This window comes from Triticum dicoccoides, chromosome 6A, assembly GCF_002162155.2.
Source record: "Triticum dicoccoides isolate Atlit2015 ecotype Zavitan chromosome 6A, WEW_v2.0, whole genome shotgun sequence".
NCBI classification, from domain to species: domain Eukaryota; kingdom Viridiplantae; phylum Streptophyta; class Magnoliopsida; order Poales; family Poaceae; genus Triticum; species Triticum dicoccoides.
In genome coordinates this window covers 597,401,177-597,416,841 of record NC_041390.1, presented here as the reverse complement: position 1 = coordinate 597,416,841, position 15,665 = coordinate 597,401,177, and the positions used below count along the sequence as shown (strand labels likewise).

Below are 15,665 nucleotides of genomic sequence, written 5' to 3'. Positions count from 1 at the left end.
TTCTACATTCTTGCCTCCGCAAGATGTATTGCCCCTCGGGGCTCGGGCTATCAAGGTTTTTGATCTAGTTTCCCACATGAACTGGATCATGGTTTTCGACCCGGCCCATTTCCCATGTAAACTGGTTCATTTCATTTATTTTGAATTGAGATCAATATAAAAAAGAAAAGGAACAGTTGTCTGGCATGTAAGACAATAGGCTTTGGGGGAACCGGCACAACCCTCTAGGGGTGGCCTATCACACATATATATAATGAGGTGGTATACAACGTTACAATATACACATGTAAATACAGTCTAACACCCTCCCTCAATCTTAGCCACTTTCTAATGAATCTAGAAGGGTAAGATTGCGCCTGCAAGTCTCAAACTGTGGCAAAGGCAATGGCTTGGTGAAGATGTCAGCAAGTTGATCCTTGGAAGAAATAAACTTGATCTGTAGTTGCTTCTGAGAGACACGTTCACGCACAAAGTGATAGTCAACTTCAATGTGTTTCGTTCGGGCATGGAATACCGGATTTGCAGAAAGGTATGTAGCACCGATGTTATCACACCAAAGAACAGGAGGCTGTGATTGGGGTATACTTAACTCCTGAAGCAAGGACTGTACCCAGATAATCTCTGATGTGGCATTGGCCACAGCCTTATACTCAGCCTCAGTACTGCTACGCGAGATAGTAGCCTGTTTCCGAGCACTCCAGGCAATCAGGTTAGAGCCAAAGAAGACAGCATAACCCCCTGTGGATCGCCTGTCATCCGGATTGCCAGCCCAGTCTGCATCAGAATATGCTGAAAGACAACCAGAGTCAGACGGCCGAATATGCAAACCATGAGCCACCGTGAAACGAATATAGTGCAAAATCCGCTTAACAGCAGACCAATGAGTGTCACGGGGTGACTGCAGATACTGGCAGACTCGGTTAACAGCATAGGAAATGTCTGGTCGCGTGATCGTCAAGTACTGGAGCCCACCAACAATACTCCGGTACTCGGTCGCATCAGAAGAAGAAAGAAGCACACCATCAACAGCATTGAGCTTATCAGTGGTAGACATGGGTGTAGTCGTCGGTTTGCACTTAAGCATCCCAGCTCGCTGCAACAAATCCAGAGAGTACTTCTTCTGCGTCATAACAAGGCCAGCAGCACGAGAAGTAACCTCCACACCAAGAAAGTAATGAAGCTTCCCAAGGTCCTTGACCGCAAAATCAGCACCAAGTGAGCGAACAAGCGCAGTAGCAGCCGACTGAGAGGAGCTGACCAAAATGATATCATCTACATAGACCAACAAGTACATAGTAACCTCAGGCCTTTGAAGAAGAAACAATGAGGAGTCAACAGTTGATGATGCAAAACCATGAGCACGAAGAGCCATTGCAAGACGAGCATGCCAAGCACGAGGAGCCTGCTTCAGACCATAAATTGCCTTGGACAGACGACAGAGATGATCAGGGCGATCCGGATCAGAGAAACCCGGAGGCTGACGCATGTAAACCTCCTCCGCCAAGACACCATGAAGAAAAGCATTTTGAACATCAAGCTGACGAAGAAACCAACCTCGAGTAACAGCCAGAGAGAGAAGAAGTCTGATGGTAGTAGGCTTGACCACTGGACTGAAGGTGTCTTCATAGTCAAGTCCAAAACGCTGTCGAAAACCACGAGCAACCAGACGAGCCTTATAGCGCTCAATGGACCCATCAGAATGCTTCTTCACTTTGAAAACCCATTTGGAATCAATGACATTTACCCGTGATTGTGGAGGAACAAGAGTCCATGTCTGATTGCGAAGAAGCGCTTGATACTCCTGCTCCATGGCCTCTCTCCAATGAGGAATGCGCATAGCAGCTTGATACGTGCGTGGCTCAGAGGATGGATCTGCGAGAGCAGCAGACATGCACACCGCTAACCAAGCAACTGTGCCATCGTGACGTTGCTTAGGCTGAAAAATGCCACTCCGACTGCGCGTATGTGGACGTAGAGCAGCAGCAGGAGCCGGCGGAGGCGAAGGTGACGGAGACGTGACGGTCGCCGGAGATGCAGGAATCACCTCAGGCGAGCTCGGGACAGACGACTCCGGGCTGCATGGCGAAGACTGGCCCGACGACAGGGGCTCAGAGGCCATGGGCGAACCGAGGGTGGGCAAGGCCAGCTCCGGTGACACCGGCCCAGACGGCCTTGGCGAGGCGAGAGCAGGCGAGGCCGGCCCTGGTGAGAAGGGCCCAGACACCCTGGGCGAGGCAGGGGCGGGCGAGGCCAGGCCTGGTGATGACTGCCCCGACGCCCTGGGCGAGACGGGGACCGAGGAGGCCGGCCCAGTCAGCGGGGTTGCAGGGCGCGACGATGGCGAAGGCAGCCCAGAAGCCAGAGGCGACCGGGCCAGGACGTCGATCGGCCGTGCATGAGCACGGAAACCGAGGCCATGAAGGGGCGCCATGTGCTCCTCATGCACAACAGAAGGTGCCGAGGATGAAGGCGATGGCGACGAAGAGGAAGATGGCGCTTCCAGAATCTCCAAACGAGCCCCACGACCAGTGCCTGCACCATGGTTAGGCAACAATAGAGGAGAATATGCAACATCATCAAATTGGTCAGAAGCAACAGAGGATGAATGCATGACAGGTGGCTCGGTAGTGGACACAGGGAGTTTGGCAAAGGGAAAAACATGCTCATCAAACACAACATCCCGAGAGATGTAGACACGATTAGTGGGAACATGAAGACATTTGTATCCTTTATGAAGAGAGCTATAACCAAGAAAAACACACTTCTTGGAACGAAACTCGAGCTTACGCTTGTTATATGGACGGAGATGGGGCCAACAAGCACACCCAAACACCTTGAGAAAGGTGTAGTCCGGTTGTTCATTAAGGAGAACTTCAATGGGAGTCTTCATATTCAAAACACGAGTGGGAGTACGATTGATGAGAAAACATGCAGTGGTGAAAGCATCACTCCAAAAACGAAACGGAACAGATGCATGGGCCAAAAGAGTCAGACCAGCTTCAACAATGTGACGATGCTTACGTTCTACTGAACCATTCTGCTGATGTGTATGTGGACATGCTAAACGGTGAGTGATCCCAAGCGACTGAAAGAAGGAGTTGAGGTTGCGATACTCGCCACCCCAGTCCGACTGAACATGAACAATTTTGTGCTTGAGAAGGCATTCAACATGTTTTTGGAACTGAACAAAAATGTCAAACACATCAGATTTACGTTTGATAAGATAAAGCCAGGTAAAGCGGCTGTAAGCATCAACAAAACTGATATAATAATTATGACCACTAACAGAAGTCTGAGCAGGACCCCATACATCTGAAAACACAAGTTCTAAAGGATGTTTCACCTCACGACTGGACTCCGAAAAAGGAAGTTGATGACTCTTCCCCTGCTGACAAGCATCACACACTGCTACATCTTTATTACTAGACACACTAGGAAGCTCATGACGACGCAAAACATGCCGGACAATAGGTGTGGCCGGGTGACCAAGACGAGCATGCCACTGTGACGGAGATACCCAAACTCCACTAAAGACGCGAGCGACGCCAGGATGCTCCAGACGATAGAGACCTTGGCAGAGCCGCCCACTAAGAAGAATGTCCCTCGTGCCCCGATCCTTAATAAAAAGATCAAAAGGATGAAATTCACAAAGCACATTATTATCACGAGTGAGTTTAGGAACTGAAAGAAGATTACGTGTCACAGATGGAACTCGAAGAACATTGCGAAGTTGAAGACTCCTATTGGCATGTCTAGTGAGAAGTGATGCTTGACCAATATGAGAGATGTGCATACCTACTCCATTGGCGGTGTGGATCTTGTCGGAGCCATGGTAGGGTTCACGAGTGTGAAGCTTCCCCATCTCACTGGTCAGGTGCTCTGTCGCCCCAGAGTCCATGTACCAGTGGGGATCAATGGAGTAGGACTGAGTGTGTCCCTGTGGCTTCTGCGGCGGCGGACGATCAGCCATGGCGACCTGGCGAGCAAAGTTGCGTGTATCCTTCCCGTCATTGCCAAGACCAAGAAAACCCCGCTGGAAGCGCTTGTGACACTTCGAGGCCCAGTGCCCATCGCGACCACAAAGCTGGCACACACGGGGACCGCCAGCCCCTGGTAGCGTCGCAGTAGGAGGAGGGGCCGAGGCGGGTGGTGGTGACTGCCCCGAAGGAGCCCTGGATGAAGCAGAGGAGCGACCACCCTTGGTGGCGGCGTTTGCCGAGAGGGCGCCGTTGCCCCTGGATCGGCGCATCTCGACTCGTTGCTCAGTAAGCAGGAGGCGTGAAAAGACCTCGTGTGCTGGCATGGGCGTGGAGTTGCCCCTCTCATTGATGATCTCGACTAGGGCGTCATACTCCTCATCAAGACCATTGACAATAAACGAGTTGAACTCGGAGTCGGTGAGGGGCTGTCCAATGGAGGCCAGCGTGTCGGCGAGACTCTTGACTTTGTTGTAGAACTCAGTGGCGGTGGAGTCAAGCTTCTGACACTCCCCAAGTTGGCGACGGAGCCCAGATACACGAGCCTGCGACTGTGCCGCAAACGAGCGCTCAAGAATAGTCCATGCCTCGTGGGACGTCTTGGCGAAGACAACAAGCCCAGCAACGGCCGGAGAGAGCGACCCCTGGATGGAGGAGAGGTTCGCCTGATCCTGCCCTGTCCAGACACGGTGAGCCGGATTATAGACCGGACCATGCACGCTGTCAACCAGCGCAGGAGGGCAAGGGAGAGAGTCGTCGACATAGCCAAGCAGGTAGTGACTCCCAAGAAGCGGAAGAACCTGCGCGCGCCAGAAGATGTAATTGTCCGACGACAACTTGATGGTGATGAGATGGCCGAAGTGAAACGGCGGCGGCGGCTGCGATCCCATCGAGGAGACTGGCTGAGGTGAGAACACCGTGGAGACAGTCGGAGGGGCAGCCGGCGCGGTGACAGAGGGCGCGATGGCCGCGGTTGACGCCGCGAAGCCTGCCAGCGCGACGTCCTCCGCCACCAGCGGCGCAGTGGCCGAGGGCGCGACAGCCGCGGTTGACGGGGCGGCGGTGGTGTGAGCCACAAGCGCCTGCCCGGGCGAAGTAGCAGCCGGCGGGAGCGCGAAGAGGGAGCCGACGCTCCGTGTCCCGATCGGCGCCTGAAGGGAGGCGGCATCCAGCGGCCTCGAGAGAAGTGCCGCGAGGGAGGCCGGCAGAAAACCGGTGGCGGTGGAGCCGGACGCAGCGGCGGACGTCATAGCAGTCGGGCGACGGCGGCGGCAGGCGCGGCGGCGGCGGCGGCGGTTTAGGGTTTTTAGGCGGAAGCGGACGTAACCTAGCGTGATACCATGTAAGACAATAGGCTTTGGGGGGAACCGGCACAACCCTCTAGGGGTGGCCTATCACATATATATATATATATATATATATATATAATGAGGTGGTATACAACGTTACAATATACACATGTAAATACAGTCTAACATGGCACAATCATGGAAATGGGCTGTTGTGGAAACCAGAAGTACATGATACAGAATCCAAATCAGGAATTCTTGCAAAGCAGGGAGCATATGATGTTCATTTAGGCTAATGAATGGAAGAGTGCCATGCATGCATGCATACCTTGTACTTGTTACAAATCATCACAATCTTCCGTACCTCATCCTGGGACCTGCAAGTCAGTAATTAATGGAGGCATTACAATACATGGAACGAGCTTGGCGTATACAGTAAATAAACCAGCAAAACGGATCTATCGTCAGTGTGTGCCGGGTGAGATCACTTTGGGAAGACGACGACGTCGGGCACGTTGACCGCCTTGTGGAAGCTGCTCTGCGGCTTCCCGTGGAAGCTCCTCTCCTCGTAATCCACCGTCAGGTTGTCCTGCAAAACAGCAACCCGGCCACCTAGACCTAGTCAGTGAGCATGTCGTGGGCTGGAGCTGGATTAATCAACGGACAGCGAAAACAACAAACACAAGGTACGCAGCTAGCACATCATGATCGCCGCCCGCAGCCTTGCCACTAGGGCAATGGCAGCGCGGAACTCGAATTCATTTCACTTACCCCGAGGAAGGATGCGAGCTCTTGCATGAACTCCTGTGGCACGCGCTTGCGCTCCCCACGCACCACCAGCTCGGTGCTGTCTTTCCCACCCACCCTGGGCCAAATCAACAGGCAAGCACAAGGCGCTGTCAGCTCCAGCAGTCAACGATGCGAGAAGTGACGGAACAGTCGCACGTACCGGTGGTCGGGGCCGGCATCGCAGAGAGCGACGGAAGCGGTGGTTCCGCCTGCGGCTGCGGCGGCGAGGAAGGAGAGGAAGGCGGGAAGGCCGCCGCTGGAGTTGGGGGAGGACGGGTCCCGGGGTTGCGGGAGGGGCTGGGTGGAGAGAGGGACGCGGAGGGCGGAGAACGGGAGGAGCGCGCGGCGGGGCCGGGAGAGGCGGAAGAGGGTGGCGGCCATGGATGGCGGCAGGCAGTGGGAGAGTTGGTTTTCTCTTTTTTTTGAGGGCAAGTGGGAGAGTTGGTGGGGTGGGCGGCAGCCTATATTTGCACCCCGGCCGCACGATCCTGGCTGTTGAATCCTGACGCTGTGCCTCGAGATGCGCATCCCATAAATAAGTTTATCTGAATCCATCACCGTGTGAGATGGATGTTACGGTCGTGGGTGTGGTATGGGTGCTCATCCAGCGACACGCTGAATCGACGCGAGCCTAGGCTAGGCTCTGCACACGTTTGGCCGTTTCCGCTCACACGGTATGCGCCGGAGAGGCATGCCCGTGATGCGCGCAGCGACTCGTGTGTGATCTTTTTTTTCTTGAGCATCACAAGCGCTCATATACACGCGCATACACTCATCCTTATGAACGCACACACGCACACCCTACCCCTATGAGCACCTCCGAGAGACTTAGCCGGCATATCATCTTTAGATTTACGAAGTCACCGTAGGCGCCTCGTCGTCGACGGGAACGTCTCCTCCCACTGAAAGCGCATCGCCGGAAATCCTGAAATAAATTCAGGAATAATGCGAGCACCAGGATTTAAACCCCGGTGGGTTGGGGATACCACTGTCCACCTAACCAACTCAACCACAGATTGATTCGCGACTCGTGTGTGATCTTGTGTGGTCATCTGCACACCATATTCGTATTTTTCTCAATTTCTGCAATAGAAAATCCTGCGCCTTATAAAGCTGCATGTGAAACGAGACCTATCGGAGACAACTTTTCTTCAACACCCGACAGGGTAAATATCCCTAGTCTCTCCCATGTCGCCATTGTTGGACGTGTCATGTGCTTGTTTCCTATCAAGGAAAGAAAAACTTTGTTTTGTTATGCGTTTGCGGTCCATGTAATGCTAATATTCTACATTCAATCTATTCTATTTTAAGCCATGCGTACGTGTATTTAAAACAACAGTTTTGTTAAGTCAAAGACTTCGTCATGTCTCAGTCTATGCTATATTCCTTTGATTCATTTTCTCTTTTCAGTATTTTTTCTTCTTTCTTACATACTATATCACTTAACTGAGACTTAGTTGACTATGTTGAAGTTGTATCGAATATTATTTATACAAGATAGGTTACAGTTTGACTCTAAGTAGTATTTATGTTTACATGATAAGGAGTCGTGTCCTAATAGCATACTTCTATCCTACGCCTCTCATATACAGTGAGGATAGACACGCGATGTAATCTATGTCAACATAATAGTACAGACGCGCAAAGGAAAGACGGGGGCATGTGCTGGCGTACGGAGCGACTTGGCGCTGGAGCAACATTTCATCTGCATTTCGTCCGCCGCCGTCTGTTTGGGTCGAGGCGAACAAAAGTGGAGGCCCAACGCACCGACCCATTCGCAAATCGCGTTTCGTGGACCCATTTGCGGCCCAAATTTGTGGCAGAAATGCGTCAGTGCAGACGGGAAGCGAACGCGTCGCGCGCCTTCTCGGTGTCCGCCGCGTCCCCATCTGGCGGCCGCTCAACTACCACGGTCAGCTATATTAATGATGACCGCCCACCTCAGGCCCACGCATCAGCGACAGAGTCGGCCTTATTTAATCCGAGCATGTGGTGGGGGGTCGTCCTCGTCCGCTTCTAGAAGCCCCCCGTCCCCATCTCGCCACCCCTCTACTCCCCCGTCGGCGATAACCCTAGCCACCGCAAATGGGCTTCTTCTCTAGCAAAGGCAAGGGCAAGGCCCCCGCCACCTCTTCCACCTCCCTCCTCCTCCGTCCTAGTCTGCCCACCGGCCACGGTAGCACGTTAGAGTCTCAGTGCACCAGGCGAGGTGGCACTGGGAGCACCGCGTCCCCCTCCCCTACCCCGACGTAACGCTACCACGTGACTGACACTTGGATCCGGAGAGGATCCCAATGCCGGCCATGCCGCGGTCGACGAGGGCGCGCGCGGAGGAGGTGCGGCGTCGGTGGGAGTTGCTGACGCCGGAGCAGCGCCGCCAAGCCGTCTAGGCGTTCGACTCCCTGGCGTGGGAGCAATAGTTCATGTCAGGCTCAATTTCGTAATTAAACACAGAATAGCCCAAAGTCACACCAGCCCCAAGACCGGGATTGTTGGTGGACTTCCTTGATATAGATAACTAGTATAAACATAATTACATCGGGTTGAGCCAGAGTGCTCTACAATCTATCACAAACTTGTAAAATAGGTGGCGGTGGAATATAACAGTGGGTGACAGTGATATAGCACCGATACAATAAAGTAAGCCAAGCGTCAGGGTGAGACTTGACTATTTTATTTGTGTAGCGGAAGCACTAGTGGATGATACACGTGGTAGACTCCAAATCCATAGGTGACTGACTGGGAACACCTCTACGCGTTGGGCTTGCTAGCGCAGTCCTCCTCCGCAAGCTTGTCCTCCTCCAGGTCTGGCCAAGACAGTAGCCAGAGACAAGCCTGTGAGTACGTTGGAATGTACTCACAAACATCATGAACAAAAGATATAACGAATGCAAATGCTCAAGATGGGCCATGTTAAATGCACATATTGACTGGTTTGAATCGTGGCATGATTATGTCAACCTGGCGTGGGTAAATAATCAAATAACAGTAGGGATAGCCAAGATATTTAAAGTGGAACATCGGGCATTAGACCGCCAGAGAAATTCCAAGAAAAACGCCAAACGGGTGTCTGGAAGCGATGCCCTGTAAGGTCTTGAAAAGAAATACCAAACGGGTGTCTAAAAGAGAATCGGACAAGACAGGACCGCCCGAGAACTCAAGCGACGCCACATAAGGTCTTAAAAATAAAACTGAGTATCCGGGTAGTCTAGCCATCCCAAGTGATACTCAGAAAAGAAAATAAGGCTAAGTGCACGGGTAGTCTAGCCATCCCAAGCGACACTCAGTACAGTTGAATAAGAGAAATGGGTTAGTCCATCACAACAATAATATGCATAACAATAATATTCATGACAGCCTCGGTGGTGCCCATAATTATCCTGCAAGATGGATTAAGCTTAATTTAATTATTTTCCTCCAAAGACCGACACCGGGACTAATACTTGACCCATCCCAACTGTGTCCTTGATCGTGGACACGGCTATTTGAATAGATGTAACTCTACGGAGGGTGTACTCTTTACCCACATGTATGGAATTTATGTAGCAAATGTTTAGACCTTGACTAATTTCCATTACGGTTTTTGGGTTGGAAACACACCTGACCAGCACACACCAGAATAACTTTCCGGATGCTAGGAATCACCCAAAGCATCTTTCAAGAAAAACTCTAAGTCAGGGAGACCATTGTCTCGAATAGCATGGGATCAGTATTAATACGCAGATATTACAAGGGGTGCCCCCTCTCGACCCAGCCGGATACACCCATGCCCCCTGACCCGGTGACTGGCATTAGTCCATGGCCGTGGAACCCTCATCGTGGCCTCTCTAAGTGGTGTGTACACGGAAAGGGGTTAACAACTTACTAAATCGCACTCCCCTTGCGGGAAGACAAGTGGAAACACGGTGTGTAGTTAGGCTTAATGGAACAAGACTCAATTCTAGGTCGACTCAGGAGGTGTTGTTATTAAGACTGGCATATCTCTCATGCCACAATGACACCGTCGTGTCATAGCACAGCCCGTGCCCATCGGCACGTCCAAGGCAAGATATACACTCCTGGATTCTTACCACATTCATATGTTAGCAAAAAGAAATATGATGAATGCAATAGTGCTCACATGACATGCAATAGGGTTCATGCAATAGTGCTCAAATTGACGTGATCGATGCATGCTTCTACTATTACTACTATACGGTGCAAAACTACTCCGATGCAACCATGCAGACAATTCATTATAACCCAAGTCCAATAATGCTTGCCTTCACCAAAGTAATCAACAATAGGTTCTTCAAAACTCTCGGTGTAGTCCCCCTCTTCGTTTTGTGGAAATAAAAGTCCAAATTTAACTTTTTTGCAACAACACAAAAAGTTGTCTCAAACTATTTTTAAATAAATACTAAAATAAACTAGAGTGAAAAACAAGAAATTCAGAAAAAAATCAATTGAAACTAATCTGTGGTTTAAAAGTTATTAAGGATTTAAAACCAAGGACCTCTATGTAACAAAATAACTACCAGCGGGTCCCTACGGTAATAACTGAAAGCGCCTCGGATAGAAATACACTTCCCATAAAAGAAAGCGTAAAGTGGCAAAAGATGCTTTCGACAATAACGAAAAGAATAGAATACTAATGGGTGGGCCCCACCCATCAGGTTTGAAATTCAAACATGCTCTACACGCGCATGTACAGAGGGGAGGCGGTGGTCACCGGCGGCGATCGCCGGTGTTTTAGGAGGCAGCGATGGTCGGGACATATTCGGGATGGCACCTGATAACCCACAAGTATAGGGGATCGCAACAGTTTTTGAGGGTAAAGTATTCAACCCAAATTTATTGATTCGACACAAGTGGAGCCAAATAATACTCTCAAGTATTAGCAGCTGAGTTGTCAATTCAACCACACCTGGAAACTTAATATCTGCAACAAAGTAATTAGTAGCAAATTAATATGATAGTAGTGGTAACGGTAGCAAAAGGTAACGGTAGTAAAAGTAATGTTTTTGGTATTTTGTAGTGATGATAGCAATAGCAACGGGGAAGTAAATAAGCGAAGAACAATATAGGAAAAGCTCGTAGGCAATGGATCAGTGATAGAGAATTATGCCAGATGCGGTTCATCATGTAACAGTCATAACCTAGGGTGACACAGAACTAGCTCCAGTTCATTGATATAATGTAGGCATGTATTCCGAATATAGTCATACGTGCTTATGGAAAAGAACTTGCATGACATCTTTTGTCCTACCCTCCCGTGGTAGCGGGGTCCTTACGGAAACTAAGGGATATTAAGGCCTCCTTTTAATAGAGTACCGGAACAAAGCATTAACACATAGTGAATACATGAACTCCTCAAACTACGGTCATCACCGGTAAGTATCCCGATTATTGTCACTTCGGGGTTAACGGATCATAACACATAATAGGTGACTATAGACTTGCAAGATAGGATCAAGAGCACTCATATATTGATGAAAACATAGTAGGTTCAGATCTGAAATCATGGCACTCGGGCCCTAGTGACAAGCATTAAGCATAGCAAAGTCATAGCAACATCAATCTCAGAACATAGTGGATGCTAGGGATCAAACCCTAACAAAACTAACTCGATTACATGATAGATCCCATCCAACCCATCACCGTCTAGCAAGCCTATGATGGAATTACTCACGCACGGCGGTGAGCATCATGAAATTGGTGATGGAGGATGGTTGATGATGACGATGGCGACGGATTCCCCTCTCTGGAGCCCCGAACGGACTCCAGATCAGCCCTCCTGAGAGGTTTTAGGGCTTGGCGGCGGCTCCGTATCATAAAACGCGATGAATTCTTCTCTCTGATTTTTTCTCCCCGGAACACAATATATAGAGTTGGAGTTGGAGTCGGAGAGGCACCAGGGGGCCCACGAGGTAGGGGGGCACGCCCCCACCCTCGTGGAGAGGTGGTGGGCCCCCTGGCCTTCATCTTTTGCAGGTATTTTTTATATTTTCCAAAAAGTTGCTCCGTGAAGTTTCAGGTCATTCCGAGAACGTTTGTTTCTGCACATAAATAACACCATGGTAATTCTGCTGAAAACAACGTCAGTCCGGGTTATTTCCATTCAAATCATGCAAGTTAGAGTCCAAAACAAGGGCAAAAGTGTTTGGAAAAGTAGATACGACGGAGACGTATCAACTCCCCCAAGATTAAACCTTTGCTTGTCCTCAAGCAATTCAGTTGATAAACTGAAAGTGATAAAGAAAAACTTTTACAAACTCTGTTTGCTCTTGTTGTTGTAAATATGTAAAGCCAGCATTCAAGTTTTCAGCAAAGATTATAACTAACCACATTTGCAATAACGCTCAAGTCTCAAGTTTACTCATATCAATAGCATAATCAACTAGCGAGCAATAATAATAAATCTCGAATGACAACACTTTCTCAAAACAATCATAATATGATATAACAAGGTGGTATCTCGCTAGCTCTTTCTGAGACCGCAAAACATAAATGCAGAGCACCTTTAAAGACCAAGGACTGACTAGACATTGTAATTCATGGTAAAAGAGATCCCGTCAAGTCATACTCAATGTAAACTAACAATAATGAATGCAAATGACAGCGGTGCTCTCGAACTGGTGCTTTTTAATAAGAAGATGATGACTCAGCATAAAAGTAAATAGATAGGCCCTTCGTAGAGGGAAGCAGGGATTTGTAGAGGTGCCAGAGCTCGGTTTTGAAACAGAGGTGAATAATATTTTGAGCGGTATACTTTCATTGTCAACATAACAACCAAGAGATGGCGATATATTCCATGCTACACACATTATAGGCGGTTCCCAAACAGAATGGTAAAGTTTATACTCCCCCTTCCACCAACAAGCATCAATCCATGGCTTGCTCGAAACAACGAGTGCCTCCAACTAACAAGAGTCCCAGGGGGAGTTTTGTCTGCAATTATTTTGATTTAGTTTGCATAAAGCATGGGACTGGGCATCCCAGTGACCAGCCATTTATCTCGTGAGTGAGGAGCGGAGTCCACTCCTCTTGAGAAAAACCTGCCTAACATGGAAGATACAGACAGCCCTAATTGATACATGAGCTATTCGAGCATACAAAACATGATATTTATTTGAAGGTTTAGAGTTTGGCACATACAAATTTACTTGGAACGGCAGGTAGATACCGTATATAGGTAGGTATAGTGGACTCATGTGGAATAACTTTGTGGTTTTAAGGGATTGGATGCACAAGCAGTATTCCTGCTTAGTACAAGTGAAGGCTAGCAAAAGACTGGGAAGCGACCAGCTAGAGAGCGACAACTGTCATGAACATGCATTAAAATTAATCAACACCGAATGCAAGCATGAGTAGGATATAATCCACCATGAACATAAATATCATGAAGGCTATGTTGATTTTGTTTCAACTACATGCGTGAACATGCGCCAAGTCAAGTCACTTAAATCATTCAGAGGAGGATACCACCCTATCATACCACATCATAACCATTTCAATAGCATGTTGGCACGCAAGGTAAACCATTATAACTCATAGCTAATCAAGCATGGCACAGGAAACTATGATCTCTAATTGTCATTGCAAATATGTTTATTCATAATAGGCTGAATCAGGAACGATGAACTAATCATATTTACAAAAACAAAAGAGGTCGAGTTCATACCAGCTTTTCTCATCTCAGTCAGTCCATCATATATCGTATAATTGCCTTTCGCTTGCACGGCCGAATGGTGTGAATAATAATAATAGTGCGAGTGCATTGGACTAAGCTGGAATCTGCAAGCATTCAATAAACAGGAGAAGACAAGGCAATATGGGCTCTTATGTCAGATCAGCAATTATGCATATAAGAGCCACTTCAATAATTTAATCATGGTCTTCTCCTATCGACCCCCAAAGAAAACAAAAGCAATAAAACTATTTACACGGGAAAGCTCCCAACAAGCAAAAGAAGAACATGAAATATTTTTGGGTCTTCTTTTTTTTATTACTACTACAAGCATGGAAAGTAAACTAATTAAAAGCTACAACTATTTTTTTCTTAAGGTTTATTAAACACACAAGAAGAAAGCATAAAAGGAAATAAACTAGCGTGGATGATACAAATGAAAAAGTATGAGCACCAACATCTAGCAACGAGTGTGTGAACATAAATGTAATGTTGGTGGGAAATATGTACTCCCCCAAGCTTAGGCTTTTGGCCTAAGTTGGTCTATGGCCACGGCTGGCCTGGCAGATATCCATAATAGTAGCTGGGGTCGTACTGTGATGCAGCGGCTATCGCCTGCTGAGCTGCAGCGTGGCGACGAGCGGCCTCCACTCTCCTATCGTACTCATCTACCTCCTCTCTGGTAATAGTATATCTTCCTTTTGCCTGATGATCAAAGAAGGCAGGAGAGGGGAGAGTAATATGGACAACACGGCGTCTGTCAAAGATTAGTCGATACTGGAGAGGTGATTCATTCCTCTCGACAAACTGGTGGTGAACCATAGCATTAAAGTCTATGTAAGCAGGAGGTAATTCAATATCATCTTCGCGTATGGCTATACCAAGAAAATTAGCTATGCGGGTTGCATAAATTCTCCAAAGAAATCGCCATTAAATCTATTAAGATGCAACCTAAGTGCAACAATGGCTCCCAAATTATAAGATTTATCTCCTAACACAGCACTCCTAAGAATACTGAGGTCAGGGACACACATGTGACACGCCTCATCTTTACCATTAATGCATCTACCTATGATGAGAGCAAAATAATGTATAGCAGGAAAGTGAATGCTCCCTATGGTAGCTTGTGTAATATCTCTAGATTCTCCCACAGTTATGCTAGCAAGAAAATCTCTAAATTCGGATTTGCGAGGATCCCTTATACTACCCCATTGTGGAAGTTTGCAAGCAGTGGTAAAATCCTCTAAGTCCATAGTACAAGAATTTTCATAAAGATCAAACAGGACAGTTGGAGAATTACGTGAAGATGAAAATTCAAACCTCCTCACAAAGGTAATAGTGAGATTGTGATACTGACTGCACTTCTCTTCCTGGAAGCTCACAAGATCGACGTTATGCAAATATGCGTTGAATTCTTCCTTAATTCCCGCTTGATCCATAAAGTTCTCAGAAGGCCATTCACAAGGACGCACTGGAGCGTCTTTTGGTGGCTCTTCATCAGCATCACGCATTGTAATCCTGGGTCCTTGCTTCCTTGAGGAACCACCTTGGAACATTTTCCTAAGCATTTTTCTTCCTCTAAAAAATTCTGAATTTTTTTAGTAACTTCAAAATAAAAGTGAACCAAACTCAATAATATTGATAGCAACTACTCCTACAAGTGCCTAGGGCCTATATCATGCATCAAAACTACTTTTGACCATATAAATTTGACATGCAAGCTCAAGAATAGGGTCGCCTAAGCAGCAAAAATTTGCAATGAATAGAGCACTAGAACAAAAACTAATTGGACCAATGGAGGAGTCACATACCAAGGAACAATCTCCTCAAGCAGTTTTGTGAGAGGTGCTTTGAGCAAGGAGATCGAAAATGGCAGCAAAGTGAGCTTGGACTCGGGTTTGAGCTGGATATTCGTGTTTGGGGGAGGAAGAAGGAGTGTGT

The 15,665-nt window shown here is 48.0% G+C and overlaps 1 protein-coding gene across 1 annotated transcript in view; it reads right to left on the bottom strand.

Annotated features, from left to right (window-relative positions):
* Positions 1–6,438, bottom strand: part of LOC119314442 (D-lactate dehydrogenase [cytochrome], mitochondrial-like) — a 28,253-nt gene extending 21,815 nt beyond the window's left edge. Inside the window, exons 1-4 of the mRNA XM_037589162.1 lie at positions 6,216–6,438; positions 6,038–6,131; positions 5,755–5,855; positions 5,595–5,643 (exon numbers count right to left, since the gene is read on the bottom strand). Coding sequence (XP_037445059.1) covers positions 5,595–5,643; positions 5,755–5,855; positions 6,038–6,131; positions 6,216–6,436 — 465 coding nt within the window. The 5' untranslated portion in view covers positions 6,437–6,438. The remainder of the gene's footprint in view (positions 1–5,594; positions 5,644–5,754; positions 5,856–6,037; positions 6,132–6,215) is intronic.
* Positions 6,439–15,665: the final 9,227 nt, after the last annotated feature.